The sequence below is a fragment of the Natrix helvetica genome, assembly GCF_964273705.1.
Source record: "Natrix helvetica genome assembly, chromosome: 1".
NCBI lineage: Eukaryota > Metazoa > Chordata > Lepidosauria > Squamata > Natricidae > Natrix > Natrix helvetica.
Window position 1 is genome coordinate 122,026,310 of NC_138548.1, and position 22,515 is coordinate 122,048,824.

The following is a 22,515-nucleotide window of genomic DNA, read 5'->3' on the forward strand; positions in this document are numbered from 1 at the left end:
AATTCTATACAGAATACTTAAAAAAAAAATTAAGTTGGGAAGATGTTTCCAATTTGGTTTCCTTTTTCTAATAGATGTTAGAAATGCTGAATACAATATTGTTGCCTTTATGATGAACTTTATGTTCTGACTCCTTGAAGGATATTTTAGAATTATATTGATTTACTACATATTTGGACAGATAGTCCAAATCCAAATGTTACAGAACCAATGTCCCTGACATAGCCAATGCATAATCAAATACATTCCATTCCTCAGAAATGTCATCTCTGGAGCTGATGCACATAATCTCCCACATTGGGTAAAAAGGGGAAGAAATTTATTATCCAGAATATTCAGGAATTTCAGAAGAAAATGGCAACTTCCTCTCTTCTCAACTGAGTTTACAGGGCATGTATAAATTCTGTTTGCCGGATAGGGAACATCCCATTTTTCCTAACAGCTCCAAAAGAATTATTCAGCCATGATTATTTCTCTTCAAGCTGTGATCTTTAAAATAACATACTGAAATCATAAACAATACTCTATTAATTCTGTAATAGGGAATACTTCCAAAAGTAATGCATTTTTTTTGGGATAGTTTCACAATATAGTAAGAGGTAATTTCACAGGCATTATGTAATTAGTTAACCATTCAAATAAGAGTCAGACACATTTTTAAAAAATGCATTCCTTTGTGACAGTGGTAGTTGATTCCGGTGCTCCATTTAGCCACATGTTCCCATTGTTGCTTCCTTCATAGGCAATCTTCAGCAGCAGGACATTGCAGAAAGACCTGCCTTGCAGACGTGTGTGGGAAGCTATTTCATTTGTGAACATTTGCCATGCACCGGTAGTTGGCATGTAACATGACACAGACTGCTTTTCCCTTTAAGTATTTATTTTGGTTATGGCTTCCTGAATTTAAAGACATGACATGAAAAAACAAAGCATCCCTTTTAATTGTTTTATTTACTTCTGTATACACAAATTTTTATGAACATGGATCACTGCCCCTCCATCCTGGCACCTCATCTAAATCTCCACTATCACTTTCTGGAAATTTTGTACGCAACAAGGCTTTTAAGGAATCAAAGACTTGTTAACTCAACCATCTGTTATTTAACTCTAAAAAATAGGGGTGTGCCACAATGCAACACAGATCTGTTGCCACTCAGTGGCTACTACTTCAGGTAGTTCTGCTAAAAATTGCAAATCCTGTCCTCTCTGGTAGGATTCACAATGCTAGTGCAGTTCTCCCTGGTCTTCACTACCATATTACCAGAGATCTGACAATTCTCTCCAGCTGCAAAGATTTCAGCATTGTGCCATTTTTCAGAAACTATTTGAAGTAGGAAGAGTACTTTTCACACAATAGAAGACTAGTCCTTGAAAAACACCTAACCCTCATGTTCTCACCAGTTATATTGGTTGTAGTAAAATAAAGGCCGAAAAAGAGAATTCTTATTCAGGTGACAAAAAAAGCTCTTTTGCCAACTTCTGACAAAAAGTGATATGAACTATCCTTTAATATTAACAGGAAGGGGGTCCAACTCTTAGAGAACCAGAGTGAGCTTACTAGATATTACTAGACTACATAACTGTATATGGAGTGGAACAAGGTTACACTAGTTACTGTAAACTATCCATCTGGTAGAGAGAAAATTATACAAGTTCAATTCCCAGCACCATGCTTCTTCCCGTGAAGGAAAAAAAAGAAGGGGAGGGGGGGAAGGTGTTACCAGAAGAAAATAGAAATAATTTGCTGCAGCTGTAATTGATTGAATCAAACCATATGCTTGTGATGGGAACAAAATTAAAGGAATTATTATTAGTTAATAAACAGTCATCCCAAATCTAAATCAGAAGTTTTCATCTAGAGTGCAGATGGCTATCCTGGCTAAATATAAGATAGTTATTTTAATAAAACCACACTTACACCCAATGAAGGGGCGGGGGCTAGAAACAGGCAAGAGATAGATAGCCAAACAGAATACTTCAAGTAATTTGCCAAATAGGGCTCATATTGTAATTTGTTCATTACCCTAGCAAAATACTGTATACTGTAATCAAGCTAGAAGTCAGTTTCCTCAGTAGTATGCACACATTTTCAGTTCCAAATACTTTTCTCGCATCAATGTTAATCATACAATTTGCAGCAGTAGCAGTCTTGTGGAACATGCAGTCCTGAGCTGCATGCAATGCCACCTACACATTATATATCTGAATGGCTGTCAAGCTTCCAGCCAGGCAGGCAGGCAGGAATCACAGAAAATATGTAAAGAACTGCAGTAACTGCTTCACTTTAGACCCTGTTGATTCTTGGCTTCAACGTAACAAACAAACTATAAGTCTTCCTTCCAGATAATTAGCATTGTAAAAAGATCCGCTGGGAATAACTGCAGTTAATGCCAGCCAGCACTATACAGCAGGAATTAGAACTATACAGGATACAGCTCCAAAATAATAAAGTCTAAATTGCAAATTCACTTTACTTCTTGATCACATGAATATGTCAGATCATTAATAGAGAAGTACTACCAGGATATTTTACCATCATAAGCTCTCAGGTAACAGTGAAGAATTTATGTAAATCATGTGATAAATATATCTTTTAAGATATTTCCATGTTTTTTAACTCTATCCCCCTTCAAATCTAGACATGTCTGGTGATAGTCAAATTCCACAGAAACAATTGCATATATTTGAGAATAGTGGATATTATGCTGAGTAAAGCTGGTGCTGCGGCCACTCTAAATCAAATAATGTCCCTATATGAAGTTTGAAGAGTTATATCAAAGTCTCATGAGGCAGAGCATGTTAGCAGCCAAGGCTTTTTAAAGCAGTTAATATAACTTCTTCAAGACAAAGCTTCCTGTTAATGGCATTAGACCATCAACGTCAGAGAGAAAAGAAAAGCACCACAGAGTAAGTGAGCAAATAGTAGGGTGGTTAATGAGGGAATCTGTGACACAACTTTCTTGAACAGCCATTACATCCTTAAACAATAAATGCTGAGCAAACAGGAGCCTCACAGTTCACTAGAGAGGGTGCTAAAGACCTATCCTTCTCCACAAGTATTTCCTTCACTCAGACTGAATAAGAATTCCTAAACATAGATTGCTGAAGAAGCCCATTCTGTTTTATATCCCTTACACAGGATGTTCAGTTTTGAAACAAAAACTTTCTCTAGATAGCAACTAAAATAAACCCCTTTTAAGAAGGCAAATAAATAAGGAATTCATCACAACTTAAAAAAAAAGACATGTACAAAGTGCAAGTTTTCTTTTATAAGCCTAGCACCCATTCTGATTCGCCCACAGGTATTTTGCACCAGAGCAATTATATAGAAAGATGGCACTCCTCTTTCAAAAAGCAAGCACCAACATTTCAAGATCCCTTCTCTTTTCTTATGGATGGAAAGATACAAAATATGGGGAAAATACGCTGTTTTACAGCTCATCCTAAGGAGGGGTTCTAAAGTGCCAAGCTATATCCCCAAGCTCTAAAATGAAAAATAAGAGCTTGCAAGGGTCAGAATTTAGTAATGCATAGAACAGGTTGATACAACTGGAGGAACAGAATAGAGTTTCAAGAATGAAATATTGGTCCAGAGTATAAGCATTTTCAATCTTGCAATATGGTCAAGAAGCTGGAAGTTTGCTTACTTTGGGAGGGCTGGGAAAGGGATAGGCTTAGCTGCTTCCCTTCCCTGCATTGCAAGAATTCTTTTGCTTTGTCAATCTGTGTAAAGGCAACATTCCTCTCCAAGAAGGAAACAGTGAAAAATATGTAGTGTAGTGATCCACTCTGCAAGAAAGGGGTGAGCTGGGTCAGAAGGGGGGGGGCAGGTCCTTTAGTTATCTGACTAGTAATTTATTAATGTTTAGTTTCTCTATGTTGAATAAGTTGCTTCTCCCCATTTATTCTGTTTTAAATACAAGTTCAAGTTGTCCCAATGCACGTGTGCTCCGCTCCCACTACGGTTCTGCAGAATCAGAATCCTCAATTAGAACTTCAGTGGTAGCTCCAAGAATCTCTGTATTGATGACCAGCCCTTCTGTATTCTCACTACTAGCACTGCCAACGAATATTTTTCCATCAGCCATCAGGTTGACCCGGTCACCCCCACTGCAGTAGGCCTTAGGCATCCCATCGGAGTTCAGCAATAGGCACTCTCCAGGACTGGTGTTTCCAATGGGATCTGGAAGAAGGGGAAGGCCCTGGCCATCCGTGGATTGGACAACAGACTCTGTATCAGGACCCAAGATGTCAGTGCTGGTAATGAGAGCCCCTGCGTTGGCTGCCAGTGCTTCAGCAATAAGCACTTCTGGGTGACTCTTGGCTTTATGTGCTACAACGCTGTCTTTTTTCTCAAACTTCTTTCCACATATATTGCATGAAAACTGGTAAAAGGTATCTGCATCATGTTTTTTCATGTGCCAGTTTAGTGAGGCCTTCTGCCGGCAGGTGAATCCGCAGATCTCACATCTACAGAAAAATGAGAGGGAGCAGAAGCAATTCATTATTCATCAGAATAATATTTGAGAAACACAAAGGGAAAAAATTATTGATGCAGCTGGTTTAATCCCTCATGAAAAAAATAGGCAAGATCAAGGACACTACTCACTGTAATGGCTTCTCGCCTGTGTGGATCATTCGGTGAACTGCCAGATTGTGGGAACTTTTGAAAGCACGGGCACAGTATTCACAAATGTAATCCCTTTGATCTGTAAAGCGGCACATAGTATTTTACATCAGATCCATAGCTATTCATAAAGAATCTGCCATGTTCCCAATCACAGTTTAAGGATAATGGTTTAAAAGGATAAATATTTTCTAATAGTGATGAGGAAGTATTTCTCAAATACAAACAGAATCCTATGGAAACAGTCCCATTCTTACTCTGAGATTTATATATTCTAGTTTGTCTTCATTCTCCAAGGAAGGGGAAATAAATTAAAATCTTTCTCATTATATCTGAAAGATCATATATACTATTCATTCTGTATGTCAGGCACAAGGAACCAGAGCAATTCTGCGAATAGGCCAACACAGCTCCTTTAGTGCAGTGAGCCATCCTTGGTACTTCTCTGAGCTTGGTTGTTATATCGAGTTTGGGTAATGAAATGTCTGTCAGAAAATAATGAAGCTCAGATAGCACCAAGGACCGCTCCCTCATTTCAACTCTTGAGCTACAAATATTCTCCGTTATTGGTCTGTATTGTAGGTCATCTATATTACAAGAGTCTTGCCAGACTGGCATTTTCCCTTGAGAAACAGAAGATAAGGTATTACTAGCCTGGTTTATAATACTTCCACCTAGGGAGCAACTCCACACTGACATGCCTCTTTACTCCTCCCTCTCCTTTAACCCGTGATTCTACCACATTGTGCCAACAAAAGCACATATTCATTCATTCATAGTCTATAAAGGTACAGAACATCATAATGCCCATTGTTTAATGACAGTGGGACCATTGCTTTTCATAGACCAATGGAATTATGGGAGTTGCAGCTTACACCAAGAGATCACCCTTTTTGGTAAAAGCAGCTGTACATATATTAATGGAAATATGTTCCTTTTTGCTCACATTCCTTCATACTCTTCATATATTATTTAAGGAACTTCAGATTTTGACATAGGGAGATTAAAAAACAAGGAAGGTAGACAGTATGGTCCCAACCTTGTCAAAACTGATTTTCTTTTTGTCAAAAGTGACTCCTGACAAGCAGTCTAATCCAATTACCTGATTTCATATATGGTATTCTTCTTAGTTGTATCAATTGCAAATAATAATTCATCGCATAATATCAGAATCAGTGTAACTTATTCTTATCTATATCAGAGCTAAAAAATGAGGAAAGGAAATATTAAAAGACTGGAAGCAGTAATATCCTAACTGAATCCTTCAGTTTGAGTCATTCTCATTTTAAATATAGTCACAGAACAACATCTGTATATCTGTCATCAAGCAATCTGCATCAACTTTGCATTTCATGTCTATCTTAAAGACTATTAAAGAAGAAATTTATGTTCCTCCTTAAAGGGACAATGTGGGGATTTTCTTTGCAACTCATATTACCTGTGTGATGTTTGGCATGCCGCAACAGTTGCTTCTGGAGCCGGAAAAGTCTTCCGCAAGAGGGATGAGGACATACATATTTCTTTTTCAGCAGATGTTGATATTTGATATGATGCTGAAAACAAAGAAAACACTATTTTTATTACTTGCGATCTTAATAGAAAAAAAGTGATAAACACAGTTAATATTCTAATAGCCACCTTATATTTCAATATAAATATACAGATTAAAACATGAAAACTTAAAGAACATATGCTGGAAATGTTACATGTACAGATTTTGTAGAATAGGAACACTTTCCCTCTTTTTTGGCCTCTTTGCGTTAAGGTTGATTCCTGGCAATTTCCTGACCAGGAATTTTCTTGGCTTCACAAGTGGTTTGCCACTGCCTGTTTTCCAAGGGTGAGAGAATGTGCCTGGTTCAAGATCACCTACTTGTTTTCATGTCTAAAGCAGAACTACAATTCAGTCTTTAAGGTTTCTAGCCTGATGCCATAATCACAACACCAAACTGGCTCTTTTAATAGGAATACATCACATATAATGTGGAAAGTAACTAAGAAATACAGAGAATTGAAGTTTTAAGGTTTAGATATCATCTCTACTAAATATCCCAATTTTGGAATTATTTCCCTTTAGTCCCATGACTATAACATGATTGTTTTCTAATTGATTGTGCCTATAATAGCCATTTTATGAAGGGATACATCCCAATTTCACCAATTTTGTAGCACCCATATGATTTCCCAAAATTCCAGTGTCTAACATCCCAAATAGTTGGAAATATTACAAAAAGTTATAGGATGGGATAAGTGATTCAAAGGCTCCTGGGAAAATTTGAGACCAGTAATTTGTTCCCTAATAGCCCATGAAGTCTAGAGTTCAAGACTGCACAGAGATCACAAAAGCAATGGCTTCATTTTCCATGTACCTAATACTAGGCACAATACAAAATTATAAAATATAACATCAATACTTTATTACTGTAAACGCACTATGTCCCAATATATTCATTACCATTTTCTTAACTGAAGAATCATTTACCATTGCCCCCTTGTTGGAGAGGGGAAGGGACAATTTTCTCTTAAGGTACATATTGAAGGTGCCAAAAGAGAAAAAAGGGTAAAATTGCAATAGTCTTTAAAGCTAATGACAAAAAGTTAATTGCAGGATCTGTGAGAGGATCAGTAGCAATATAGGGATGTAAGAATTGACGTTATTCAAAATAATGAGAATTCCATTATGCTTGGTAACAGTCAACCAGATGTTTAAACTGGATTTGGTGTTTATATCCAGCTGAGCCTTTCCCAAGGACTTGAGACAGGCATATGTTGTTTTAAGAATTTTAAAGGTATCATCACTGAATGTAAGCTGTTATAAGTAAAGCTATCTTTTGCAATTGACTTATGGTGATATTTGTCAATGCCAATGGTGTTCAAATGGTGCTTTAGTCATTTTGAGAATTAAACCCAAAGCACCGATTACTATTGGCACAAGTGTCTTTCGCTTTTGCAGGTCCTTGTATTTGTGATTATTATCTCACTTTTAAAAATATAGATATTTGTTCGACTCTAAGCCAGTGCCTTCACCATTAAACCAAACTGACTCAGTGCTGTGTGGGATGTGTATGAGTGAATGAAGGTGTGATAAAAGACCAGAAAGATTGCAATAGTCAAGGTAAAAGATTATGGTGACATAGAAAGGAATTTTACTGAAAGAAAAGAATGGAAGGCTGGTTTTTTTATTTTTTTGTTTAATGCTGTGCAGGGAGAAGCAACAAGAGTTTGGGGGAGGAGAAGACGACAGAGGAGTCAATAAATCCAAGGCTCTGTTTATTAGTTGGATTAGTGGCAAAGTTTTCAATGGATACAGAAAATGAGTAAAGCTACTAAGAAAATGTATCTAGAAAGAATATTAAAAATTCAAATCCTTAAATAGAAATGAAGGGAACTCAATAAAGTAAAATAATATAAATGTAGGACACGAAGGAAACTAATTTGGAAAGAGTATTCAACTGCACTGAAAATAGCAAAATAAAATTTGAATGATTTTTTTAAAAAAAACCTAACAAGAAAGGTCATTAAAATATGCTTCATTTTCTTGTCCCTGTGAAATTTTTTTGAGTCTAGATTCCGCAATAAGATTTAGATGTGAGAATATTGAAACTATGAGAATAAAAAGTACTTTCCAATAGTCTAGAATTCAGAGGAAGATACATTAAGTAATAATTGCAAAAGAAATATAGATATTTAAGCCCAAGAAAAACTATGAGGTATTCATTTGCTAAAGAAAAACAGATAAAGAAAAAGGAATCGTTCATAACGAATAGGGTAGATAATGAAGGGTTTGGCTATGACTAATGTGAAAACAGGAGAAGAGCAAGGAAACTTGCATAGCAGTTTTGATAATAAAATTAATAAAATGTAACAGTGGAGAGGAAAAAAAGAAAGGCAAAAGGTTATGAAAAAAGCAGCAATAGCAATAACACTTAGACTTATATACCGCTTCACAGTGCTTTTACAGCCCTCTTTAAGCGGTTTACAGAGTCAGCATATTGCCCCCAACAATCTGGGTCCTCATTTTACTGATCTTGGAAGGATGGAAGGCTGAATCAACCTTGAGCCATAGCCAGAATAAATAAGTTACAATTCAGCATTTCAGGAGAAAGAATCATGAACAGGGTTGAAAAGTTAAGTCATGCCATGGTATGAAACAAGCATTTGGGATTTGGAGCATTTAGAATTTGGAGCATCAGAGAATTGTTGCAATGTTTTTTAGGCATTTAGCCACAGAAGAAAAGAAATTTATAGAGAGCAAAGAAGAGCACCTCTTACCTGTAGGTAGCGAGGGTGTGCAAGAACTGTGCCACATCCTTCCATTTCACAACGTACATATTGTATTGGAGGCTTCTTCCTAAAATGCACACAGGTGAGTAATGAAGAGAAAATAACACAACTATGACAAATGTTTTAAATGTACAGGTTTTTCTCAATCGGAGACCATAAAGAAGCCTGGAATTTTGATAATTAGGAATGACAGTTGTAAATAGAGGCACTCAGATTTTATTGATTTTATTACTTTTTTTGTGGCAGTTGTTACATAGAAACCAGCAAAAAATTCTTAAATCACAGTCACCTGCAACCAGCCATAAAGGTGAGCCAGTTGTCATATGCCTAAAATGTAGTCATTTTGTAATCCCCCACTACAAAGGGTAATGTGCAGCTGTCACAACTCCAGAACCAAGTCATAAGTAGCTTTTAGAGGGTTCATCATAACTTTGAACTGTCACTAAGCAACTGGTCATTATGCAAGGACTACCAGTATCTTTTCTAACGTACATGCCTGATAATTTTGTGTACTGTGAGAGCTCAGTAGTGTTAAAAACCATATTAAATGATTTAATTTCATCATTAGTATATAATATATGTTAAATACAAGTAATTTAAAATAAGTGTAGTCTTTAAAATCCACTGTAAGAAATAATATTGTATTCTTCTTATGTTTTGTTTCACACATTTCTCAGCCCTTTCTGTAGAAGATCAAGTTGTCAAATAGAGCTTAATATAGTTCTTGGGCACAAGAAGTTGTAAAAATCAGAACTTCTAGGAATGTTATTATCCCTTTAAATTGCTGGCTTGCTATCAACTTTATGGATTTTTTTTTCTTTAGATGAGCATGTCTAACAAATACACAGGAGGATTGAATTTAATAATTCCTGAAAGTATACTATATTCATAACATTGAAAGATCTTTAGATGTAGGATTGCAGTGCAGTTTTTGCAAATAGCTAATGAACTAGACATCTAGGCCATTTGAACTAGACATCTAGGCTTTCCTGAAGCCTGGGGAGGGCAAAAACACTGAGCTCGCATGCCAGCAAATATGGCTTCACAGGCCGCTTGTGGCAAACGTGCCATAGGTTCTCCATCATGGATTTAGATACATGGGTTTGTACTAGATTATCTTTTTAAGCCATACAAAAACAACTTACCTTCGTTTAGGAAGTCGTGGGCTTTTGTCATCTTTTCTCCGTCTTCCTCTCCTGAAACATCAAGACAAAGTGAAATGTGAAAATTGAGGCATAACTGCAGGTATGTAACTGAAATTTTAAGTTATACAATGCACCACTATACAAAATCCAGCACTAAAGAAAACACAAGGATAGGAAATTGGTTTCTACACAATTCGTTTTTATTTCTGTAAATATGTACCACCTCTTCTAATGTATCTAACTCTCAAGCAACCGGGTATATCACTCCCTACATACTGGAGATTCATTGTAGCAGTACAATATCTTTACAATGCAGAACAGCTTGGCTCCCTAGCCAATCTCAGAACTGAAGGGTATTTTGCCCAACAAGCATCACCCCCTATATTTAGTTTCTTTCAAAATCTTGGTATTACTAAGAGTTACAGGACTGGCTACACTCTAATTCACAGAGTCTAAAACTTGCATACTCACTTCCTAGGCGGATCTTCATCTTCTCGAAACTCACTTTCTTCTTTAACTTCCACTTCCACCTCCACTTTAATCTCCTTCTGTTTCTCTTTTTCTTCTTTTCCCTTCCCAGTTTTTTTTCTTTGCTTTGGAGCATCTCTGCAGATAACCATTATATATTACATATCCAAGAACGTCAATAGTTTCTAAATAAATATACCAGTTAAATGACATGCTGAAGTTTTTAGACAGTTCCTCAACATGGATTTCTTTTTGGTGTGTCATATCTGCAATTTTAAATATGCATAGTCCTGGTCTTAATTATTTAAAAACAGTATATTTGCCCATAGTAGCAAAAACGTAACAGAATACTAAGAGTCAATTTATTACAACAGGCTAGACTGACAATCATTTATATATTTGCTGCCCATCCTGTTTTGAAGTGACCATACAACTGCTTTCTGCACCAAAATAAAATCAAGCACCTGTCTAAATGGGGTTTGTAAGTTTCATCTCTGGGATCGTCTTTGAAGGGAACCTCTTCTTCACTGATGAGCATTTCTTCTTCATCACTGGACAATGAGAAAGAAAAGGGAAAATACTGAATACAACTTTTCCATGAATTAAACACTTGTGGACAGAAAACAGTCAGGATCTCTCACTTGTGTATTCTTATAACCTCTGCCTTACAATTTTTTTCAATTACGTACACTGCATAAGAGGCAATATTGTATGGATCTCCAGTCCTCTATTAATGCAAACCAATCTCTTCTAGAACATGTGCTAGAAAGGGCATGTTAACATATTCATCTACTAAGGAATAGTAGCAACAATTCAATTAATATAAAATGTTCTGCTTATACTAAATACAAGCAAAACATTTAGACCTTACTTTCTAACTAGAAAATGTCACTAGGACACAAACCTGAATCTTTCTGGACATTTTTCCAACAGGTATAAAGAAACAAGATTCAGGTATAATGGAATAAGATTTAAATACAAAAGAATATATACAGCTCAGGGCTGAACTGTAGAGTCCTATAGAGTCCTCTCTGCTGCAAACCCCTCTTTCTTCTAGCAATAGATATGTTACTGAGATGGATAATGCACGATCTGTATGAAAACTACCAAACTCAGAGAGCACCAAAGACTCCAGAGAATGCTTTCTCAGATACACTCCCTCCCTCCCTCCCTCCCTCCCTCACACACACACAAATGGAGCTAAATCCAAGAGTTAAAAACAACCATTCTAAATCAGCAAGTGTTTACCTGGTTATTCAAGACAAGCTACAGCACACCTCTTGTTAAGATGACACAGCCAAAAGAAAAATAAAACTACTATTTTAAATCATCTCAACAAGTTAAATTTATGGGCTGTATATGCTGAAAACAAGTTCTTTCCCTTACAATGAATCTATTCACTACTTTAACAGATGTTTATTATATAAGTGAAGACTCAATTTAATGAAAACTCATTTAGCATTCCTCAAATGCAACTGACCAAATTATAATCTTGACAGCCTCCAAAAAGTTCTTGAATACAAAGTATTTTGAATGAAGCATTCTATGAAATTTATTTCTGTGACAATTTGCACTTCATCAATATATGACAAAAATTGCCATATTTGATCCCAAAGGTGCTTTTTTCCCAATGCTTCTTGGATGAGGAGCAAAACGTTTTCAAACAAAAAAGCCAAGAAAGTGCACTTGCCTTTTGAAAAAACACCTTTGGGATGTTTTTTCATGTCCTGGATGAATGAGAATCTCCATATAGACATTTTGCCACAAATGATATAGTTTTATATTATTTGCATAATGATAACACTCCCTAAATTGTAGCAATGATATACTTTTGTATTTAATAATCATTTAGGGACAAACACCAGTTCTCCTCAAAAGATTAAAACAAAGTTTCACTGAACTTCTATTCCTCCTAACACCTGCTGTGTCTGGACTTGGAAGCAAAACAGGAATCAGGTCTGGTTACTACTTGGGTAGAGAACTAAATACCATAAACCATACTCCAAAGGTAAATAACATCTTAAGCAGGGGTGTCAAACTTGCATTGTCACGGCGGCATCACCTGACATATGGGGACTTTCTCCCCCCTTCACTAAACCACGTGTGGGCATGGCCAGCGCGTGATGCATCTGGCCTGCAGGCTGCAAGTTTGACAGGCTTGTCTTAGAACAGTGGTTCTCAACCTTTCCAATGCCGCGACCCTTTAATACAGTTCCTCATGTTGTGGTAACCCCAACCATAAAATTGGTGTCTCGGTTCCTAAGACCATCGAAAATATGTGTTTTCCAATGGTCTTAGGCGACCCCCGTGAAAGGGTCGTTCGACCCCCAAAGGGATCCCGACCCACAGGTTGAGAACCACTGTCTTAGAAGATAGCAATCCTAAGACACTTCTGCAATATTGTTCAAAAAACTACATGGCTGCCCCCCAATTCTTCTGTCACCAAGAATTAAGTTCAACTCAAGGATAATTTTATAGTTTAAAAATTACCGCTTATGAACCAGGATATTTTCTATCCTAATCTTTCAGCCACTGTATAATTCCTTACCTGATTCTAGTTGGAGATGAATGCTCTTCAGTAACTTCTAAAAAAGAAACATATTTAGATGTAGAAATCTGATCAACCTATATATCAGTACTTTCAAACATCTATGGATATGCTACTGTGTAAAAAAGATGAATGTTAAGCCTCTAAGGTCTAAACTGAAATACAGGAAATTCTTGCTCAAGATCAAGACAAATATAATAGTAAAATAAAGCATAAACTACTCAGTGAATACTTTTGCTTTTAAAGTGCTGGAGTATATTCTGTTGCATGTGATTAACCAAAATTATCCTTTTATTAACAGTCTTCTTTGTGGTACAACAGAACATGTGTGACTTTATTTATATTTATTTAGTTTAAGTTTTACACAGACTCATTGAAAGTACTATTGTTTTATTTCCCAGCAACAAAAAACACCATACCAAATTCTAGCTGGTCTGTATTTGGTTCTGATTTGCAAATGAGATGCAGGGACCCAGTCTTTGATCTGGAACTCCGGGAATTCTCTGCATCATGTTGCTGAGCAGTCGTAGTTGCCCTGTTGCTACGCCAACCCCGGCTGGGTTTACTTGTAGTGACTGAGGCGTCAGCTGCCGCAGTAGTGGAAAGTTCCTTCTCTTCTGTCTCTTCTTTGGGATCTGTGATATAAATATAAATAAAATGCACCTGGATCAACAAAGGAAATTTCTGAATAGTCTATTTTATACACCTTTTTTAAAAACCTAAATCTAACCAAGACCGGACATAGTATTCTAATACAACTTTGTCAATTGTACCAAATTGCCTGTACCTATGAATTTGATGTAATAAAACTCATAATGACTCCTAAATTATTACCCACTCTAACAAAGGCATGCATCACAACAGTATTACAAAAAACGAATTAAAAATTGACACTGAATACTACTGCAGCATGGTTTAGCACAGTGGTGGCGAACCTATGGTATGCGTGCCGGAAACAGCACGTAAAACCATCCTGTGAGGAACGTGCGGCTTTGCAGTCTCCTCTTCTGTGTTCTTATGCACACATGCGCATTCAGCCAACTGACCTCGCTCGTGCGGGAGTACCAAAATCCAGAAGGGCAGCGTTCCGGCGTGCATGTGCGCATCGGCACCCAAACTTCTGAGTTTCCATTACGTGCATGTGCGACAGCCAGCTGTTTATCAGGCCCACGCCCATGACAGAAACTGGAAATTTGGATACCTGGGTGCGTATACGCGATGGAATGCTGCTCTTTCAGGTTTTGGCGCTCCTGCGCGTGTGAACACCAGGCAGGCTGCATGTTCCTTGCGAGATGGTTTTGCGTGCCATTTCCAGCACACAGGTCAGCATGTGGGTACAAAAAAGGTTCGCCATCACTGGTTTAGCTACTGCAGACAATAAAAAAGCCTCCACAAAAAGTTTTTGATTTTTTATTCCCTGTTTTTTTTTTAGATAAAAAGAGCTGCGTGGAGGCCTTTTGTAGTGAAGATGCTTGCCTCCCACTCAAAAGTTGAGAGTTGAATCCTAGGTAGCAGCAGGTGCTTCTCTCTTAGGGCCCAAAGAAGAAGTATTTATTGCGAACTCCGCATGGAGCCAGGAAGGGCATCAAATACTCAGCTCCATTCAGTCGCTCCAACTCTATCCTGAAGTAAGGGATTACAGGGTCGTAAAAAGGGAAGTTTTGTTTTTAGGTAAAATATGTTTCATTTCTATATTGGTTTCCTGAATGTTTGCTTTCCGGAAAAATAGGACTTTCAATTTGCTAATTAGCCTTCTTTACTAGCATAAACAAGAGCAAATTAGTATTTATAAGTAGTCCTTAACTTATGATTGCAATAGGGGCTGAAAAATTCATTGTTAAGCAGTATAGCAATTAAGTGATTCGGCCTGATTTTATGGCCTTTTTTTTTTTTTTTTTTGCTATGGTTAAGATATAAGGATTAACTTAACCGTGACTTGTGACCTCCTGATTTTGCTTGTTGGAAACTGGCTGGGAAGGTCACACATGCAATCATATGACTGCAGGACACTGCAACTGTTGTAAAACGAAGCTGGTTTCCAGCACTCAATTGTGATCACGACTGCAATGATACTGTGACAGTAACAATGAGTGCTAGTTGCTGAATGAAAGTTACTTTTATTCAGTGTCATAACTTTGAACAGTTGCTAAATAACGGGTCATTGACTGAGGACTACAAAAGTCTTCCTGAAATCAACTACTATAGAGGCATTTAATTTCAAATTACTGTTCCAGCTGTGACCATTAAGCAAATCATCAGTCATTAAGAAGGATATCCCTGGCTGCAACTTGCAACTTCCCACTGACTTGCCTTTGCAGAAGCTGGCTATGAAGGTAAGAAAGGGCACCTACTAGATGCTGCAACCATCCCAAATGTGCAGTAATTGCTAAATACCCAAACTGTAATCGGTTGACCATGGAGATGATACAGTGGTCACAAATGTGAGTACTGGTCATAAGTCTCCTTTTTTCAGCACCTTCATAATTTCAAATACTTGCTAAATGAGTAGCTGGAAAGTGAGGAGTGCCCATACTGTCAATACAATTTTATGACAACCAGATTAGGCTACTGTTAAAACAGTAAGTTGGGCCACCGGAGTTGGAAAAGCACTCCTGTAGATACCCAAATGCCAAGCTAAGAAGTCAGGTTTTTTTTTCAATAATTGATGACTACCTGCATAAGTCCCTGCAGTTTTCTTCACAAGGTTTTTCAGAAGTAGTTTGCCATTGCTTTTCTAGAGCTGAGAGAGGGGGGCTGGCCCAAAGTCACCCAGCTGACCTCATGCCTAAGGTATGATTAAAACTCACAATCCTCCTGATTTCTAGCCTCATGTCTTAATCACTAGACCAAGTTGGTTGTCTATAGATCAATACCAACATCTTAAATTGTACCTGGAAGATCACTAGTAACCAGTGAAGGACTTGCAAAATGTTCTCTTTGTGTTGACAGGACCAGTTGCAGTTTTCAAAGAGCAACTACATTAAAGCAATTGCAATAATATCAGGAAATCATTGTACTTCGGTCCTTCATAACCAGGTAGGAGTGCAAACTGGTATACCATACAAACCCAGATAGTTTTCTCTAGTCACAGTCTATGGTATATCTGCTGTTTGAGAAGAAGTCATGAATCAAGGAGGAACTCCAAACTGCAAATTACTCTTTCAAGGCTGATGTCTGTCCAGCTAGAGGCAACATTAGCATCAACAGAGAATCCAGAGCAGAGAATGCAAAAACAGTAATTCTGTTTTGTTATGATTCAAGCTTTAATGTGTTCTTCCCTATCCAGACTTTTACTGCCTCCTAGCACTGAACAAGGTGTCAATGGCATTTCGCCCACAGCAGTGTAGGGTTTGGGTTCCCTACTGGTTCACAAAGTTCAGTAAGTAAATATTTTAAAATTTATTTTAATTTCTCATCAAGTTAATAATGATAGATATAAACTACTTAACCAAAAAAATTGCACCCTCAATCATCTCTAAAGATGTAAAGGTGTCCCAAGACCAAACTGTTTGAGAATCACTGCCCTATAGTAATGGTGCTGATGTCATCAGCATACCCTGAATCACTGAGATGACCTAACCCTGTAGACTTTGTATAGATATTACAAAGTATAAGAGAGAGGACCAACATCTGTGATATACCATAAAACAGAGGCACGAGACCAACCTCTCACTCCCTCCCCAATTGAAATTACCTATAACAAATAAAGGAGAACCACTACAAAACTACTTCCGATTGTAATCACAAAACTCCATAGGTACTCCACTAAAACACCATGGTTGACAACAATGATTACCAGGAGACCCAAACGAATGAAGACAGGTGCACTAATCTCATCTAAATTCCAATGACAAGAACGTGTTTGTCCCATGTCCAGGCTTGAAATTAGACTGAAAGGGTTCAGTTAGTCTACCTCAACATGGACAGAAATCTCCCCCTCAGAAACAGGATTGACAGTTTTCTGGATTCAGGGTAGTCCACACCTCACAACAGTCAGGATGGGCAAGGGGCAAGAAGTAGGCATAGATGAAAAGCTAGATAATATTCTACTTTCTTGGGTGTCACAGACCAAAAAGAGTCCCAAACTTCTTAACATGTTGTCATACTTGTTATTGAAAGATTCAGATTCAATTTATCAGCAAAGTGCTACATAAATTATTCACAGCAGTCAGATGCGAGATGTTCATCTTGTCTCTTCCCAGCAAAGAATTATTTTAAATAAGGCTTCTGAATGAGACCATTGATGAAATAATAGACAAATAAGCATGTTTTGCCTTCCTTACTGAAACAGTGTAGGCTTGAACATGGGCACATACCCAGGCTCAATCAGATTAGCTTCTTGTTTTCCTCCATTGGCATTTCCTCCAGATGTCATTTCACTTTCCAAAGAGCTGCAGAATATTTAGCCGCCAACTGAAATCAGTTGCCAGAGGGATGGTGGCGACCAAGCTCAGAGCAACACTGTCCAAGCTTTGAGTGACTCCTATTGCCAGTTATGTATCAAGCAGGGGATGGAACAGCTTTCCAGAGTGTTAGGAAACTTCCCAGGATCTGCTAGAAATCAATTAGTTGCCTGAGACAGACCATTCAAGTGGATTCTACTGTCCCGAAAGGCCAGGAATAATACTGAATTGTAACAGGATGAAGGATTTGACCATGGCAACGGATGATAAAAATCTCCGCTACCTCAAGCTCAGAGAGGGATTCAGTCAGAAGCATGGCAAATTAGTACATCAGCAAGATCACAAGTTTGTCTCTACACCCTAATCTAATATAAAAGTGCTCACATCCAATTATCTCAAGTTCAGAATTCCTGACCATTGACAATGTATCTTAACAATCACTATCCATAATTTAAATCTTACCTTTCACTGTTGCTTTATCCAAGCACCTGAAATAGAAATTAAACATACAATGTGAATTAGCACAATGCCCAATACTAAGATGTAGATGTTTATAGAAGTTCCTAAATGTGTATTTTTCTAGTCATCTCACTCATACTTTTTACCTTATACACCTAGAAGCCAGGCCTGCAGTGATGCTTACCTGTCTTATAATACAACAAAATTAAAATACGATAATAGGTACATAAATCTTTTTTTCTAATATTCCCTCTACCCCCAATGGATGAATGGTTGCAAAAGTTAGAATTAATAGAGATGGCTAAACTGACCGTTTTGATTAAAGAAAAAAACACAATTACTTTTGTTTCTACTTGGAAACCGCTTCTGGACTTTGTACTTGAGGTGGAAAAAGACTGAAACTTTGATTTTGGCTTTTACCAATTAAATAGGATTGTTGTATAGCAATGGCTAATTTATACTATTATGTAAAAGTAAAAAGCTGAAGTTTGTTATCTTATTCTACTGCACCAAAGGGAGTCAAAAGTCAATGCCTTTTCTATCCTTTTCCTACACTTTTTCCTTCCCCTATCTTTCCTATTTTCTTTTGTATTTTATATTATAAATTAATAAAAAAAATATTCCCCACCCAAAAGTTCAATTATCTCTAATCTAAAATCTAAATATAGGATTATTCACTCTGACTTTTACTGGATATATGGAACTTATTTCAAATATAGATGTATACAGGTACAGTGGGGCAAAAAAGTCTTTAGTCAGCCACCAATTGTGCAAGTTGTCCCACTTAAAAAGTTGAGAGAGGCCTGTAATTGGCATCATAGGTAGACCTCAACTATGAGAGACAAAATGTAAAATAAAAGACCAAACAATCACATTGGCTGATTTGGAAAGAATTTATTTGCAAATTATGGTGGAAAATAAGTATTTGGTCACCTACAAACAAGCAAGATTTCTGGCTCTCACAGACCTGTACCTTCTTCTTTAGGAGGCTCCTCTGTCCTGCACTCATTACCTGTATCAATGGCACCTGTTTGAACTTGTTATCAGTATATAAGACACCTGTCCACAATCTCAAACAGTCACACTCCAAACTCCACTATGGTGAAGACCAAAGAGCTGTCAAAGGACACCAGAAACAAAATTGTAGATCTGCACCAGGCTGGGAAGACTGAATCTGCAATAGGCAAGCAGCTTGGTGTGAACAAATCAACTGTGGGAGCAATAATTAGAAAATGGAAGACATACAAGACCACTGATAATCTCTCTCGATCTGGGGCTCCACGCAAGATCGCACCTCGTGGGGTCAAAATGATCCCAAGAACGGTGAGCAAAAATCCCAGGATCACATGGGGGGACCTAGTGAATGACCTGCAGAGAGCTGGGACCAACGTAACAAAGGCTACCATCAGTAACACACTACGCCGCCAGGGACTCAGATCCTGCAGTGCCAGACGTGTCCCCCTGCTTAAGCCAGTCCATGTCCGGGCCCATCTGAAGTTTGCTAGAGCGCATTTGGATGATCCAGAAGAGGATTGGGAGAATGTCATATGGTCAGATGAAACCAAAATAGAACTGTTTGGTAGAAACACAACTCGTCGTGTTTGGAGGAGAGAAAATGCTGAGTTGCATCCAAAGAACACCATACCTACTGTGAAGCACAGGGGTGGCAACATCATGCTTTGGGGCTGTTTCTCTGCAAAGGGACTAGGGCGACTGATCCATGTACAGGACAGAATGAATGGGGACATGTTTCGTGAGATTTTGAGTGCAAACCTCCTTCCATCAGCAAGGGCATTGAAGATGAAACGTGGCTGGGTCTTTCAACATGACAATGATTCCAAACATACCGCCCGGGCAACGAAGGAGTGACTTCGTAAGAAGCATTTCAAGGTCCTGGAGTGGCCTAGCCAGTCTCCAGATCTCACCCCATAGAAAATCTTTGGAGGGAGTTGAAAGTCCGTGTTGCCCAGCGACAGCCCCAAAACATCACTGCTCTAGAGGAGATCTGCATGGAGGAATGGGCCAACATACCAGCAACAGTGTGTGCCAACCTTGTGAAGACTTACATAAATCGTTTGACCTCTGTCATTGCCAACAAAGGATATATAACGAAATATTGAGATGAACTTTTGATATTGACCAAATACTTATTTTCCAGCATAATTTGCAATTAAATTATTTCCAAATCAGCCAATGTGATTGTTTAGGGTATTTTTTTAACATTTTGTCTCTCATAGTTGAGGTCTACCTATGATGCCAATTACAGGCCTCTCTCATCTTTTTAAGTGGGAGAACTTGCACAATTGGTCCTGACTAAATATTTTTTTGCCCCACTGTATATTGCAAATTGGTTAGAGCTACACAAACAGGCACCAACACTTTTCTACAACTTACTACAGTAGATAAAAGGTAAAACACCGATGTTATATGTACTGAGTAATACACGTCTATGGAAAAAATTAAGAGAACAAGAAATTTTGTGCAACTTTAGTTAGGGTGCAAGAATTCAATTAAAGGTACTGCCAATCAACAACCCAACCTGCAACAAACGTGGATGGCAACGGCCTCTCTACTGTATAACCGGAGAAAAGTCAGTATTAAATCCTACTTTTGCAAGTTTCTGCAGTCGAAAGTCACAGACTGCGACCGGGGCCCACTAAAAGCAAAAACCTCCCCAAAGCACTAGACAGCTTCGATACTTACGAGCTGCGTGGCGTTCCCTTCCGACCGGTAGTCCCAGAAGGTGCAGCGGCTGAGGGCGGCGCTCCAGTTTCAGGCGGCAACTCCTCCGGCTCTTGGTTCTGCCGAGAGCCGGGACTGCTTCGGCGCCGGCGCGGATATTCGGCCTTTCTTCGGCGTGAGGCGGCCGCAGCCGCGGCTGCCGCTCGTCCGCGCTCCCGACCCCCACGGAGCACCCGACTGCCGCTAGACTCCGCCCCCTGCTCGGCGGAGACTATGGGAGGGGGCAGGGGACGCCGGCGGCCGCTAAGAGGCGGAGTCCGTTCCTCTTCTCTCTCTTGCTGCTGCTGCTGTGGTTCTTCCTCCTGGGTCTCCGCCTGCTCGGGCGCCCCCGGCATTAGAGCAGCTAGCGGAGGAGGCCCCAACAGCGGCTCACCCCCCCGCCCCGGTTCTGACAGCAGCACCCGCCGTTCACTCCGCCTCTATATGAAGCTCCCTCCCCTAGCGTGACTTCGGCCAATCAAAAGCAGGTTCGGAGTTCAAGCAGGATGCAAGAGGTCTCTGTATCATCCAATCAGGGGAGAAATGCAAAGACACACACCTCACCCACCTCTCTCCTAGTCGAGCCAATAACAGCGGGCAAGCCGGGCTGGTTCTCTCCGGACCAATCAGCGGGCGAGGTTCACCGGGGACGCGCGGGTGCGCTGTCGGAATTCTGGCCGTGGCGCGCGCTTCGCATAACTGAGCCGTTTTAACAGTTACCTCCCGGGCGCCAAATTAAATGCCCTCCGCTGGCCTATCGAGAAGGCATTTGTAAATATGTCCCACGCGCTTTATCTTCAACTCCAGAACATTTATTGCTCTGCAGTGACCGCAATAAAACTAGAAGTATCGCTCGTCTTATTGCCGTCGCACCCCCCTCCCCTTCTTCTCTTCCTCCTCTTCCTCACAACACGGCCCGCGGTCTTCTATCCCCGAGCTTCTATTTTCAAGAGTAAAAGGGATAGAGAGGAGGTACCTTCCAGAAACTTGTTTCCTCGTTTTCACATCGACCGCAGTTTTCGGTGTTTCATACTTGCAGGGGATTTAAAAAAAACATTGTCGCTTCTCCTTTAAGAAAAAAAGCACCGTCGTACGGCGGCTGAAAGTCGGCGACAAAATGGCGTCCGATGGCGAGAGGCGGGTCTTATGGAGTACGCACGCATTTCCGTTCTCGACTTGCACGTGTCAGCGCATGTCTAAGAAAGCATTATGGGAGTTATAGTTTTTTTTTTAAAAAAAACCATCGATAGGCGACTGGAAGCCTCAACGTGCAGTTTCTGTTGTTTTCTTTGAGGAGACTGATTGGTTCCCAAATGCATTTGGGGGATTTAATATATGAGAAGCAAGTATTACGGAACATAGTGTTAAAATAAAGTGTCTGATACTGTTTTTCACTATATTGCTTTGAAATATCACCACTGTCCTTTTTTAAAAGTAAAAAAAAAGTGATTTAGTACATATTAACATATCTGGTGGTACTATAATCTCCGTTTGGTTTAGATTATGAAGAGAATGGACAAATTACAGTTGCGGCTTTACTGTTTTCCGGGACATATAAAATAATGCAACACAAGATATTAACCTGATTTCTGTTGTTGTTTCTCATTTGCTAATAAAAATGTTAAAAAACTAAATTACTTAGTCAGTGCTACTTGGATTACAAGGGAAATAGTGAAGACACACTGTAGTATATGTAAAGAAAATAGTAGAGACTTGCTCACATTTATTTCCTATTTTTTAAAATTATATTGACTAATGTGAAAAATTGTAGGAATGTTGCTGTCTTCATACCCTGGGGCTAGTAGCCATAATGCCAGAACATAAAAACACATGTCTACATTTAGATGCCACTATGTTAGG

At 38.8% G+C, this 22,515-nt stretch overlaps 1 protein-coding gene across 1 annotated transcript; it reads right to left on the reverse strand.

Moving 5' to 3' along the window:
* Positions 1-862: 862 nt before the first annotated feature.
* ZFP91 (ZFP91 zinc finger protein, atypical E3 ubiquitin ligase) lies at positions 863-21,782 on the reverse strand. Its single transcript, XM_081971166.1, has 11 exons — positions 20,638-21,782; positions 17,938-17,963; positions 13,492-13,707; positions 13,073-13,109; positions 10,989-11,075; positions 10,528-10,662; positions 10,057-10,107; positions 8,900-8,978; positions 6,066-6,180; positions 4,610-4,709; positions 863-4,470 (listed from the first exon to the last, which is right to left on the reverse strand). The coding sequence occupies exons 1-11, from the start codon at positions 21,009-21,011 to the stop codon at positions 3,960-3,962; spliced, it is 1,731 nt and encodes a 576-aa protein (XP_081827292.1). The 5' UTR covers positions 21,012-21,782; the 3' UTR covers positions 863-3,959.
* Positions 21,783-22,515: the final 733 nt, after the last annotated feature.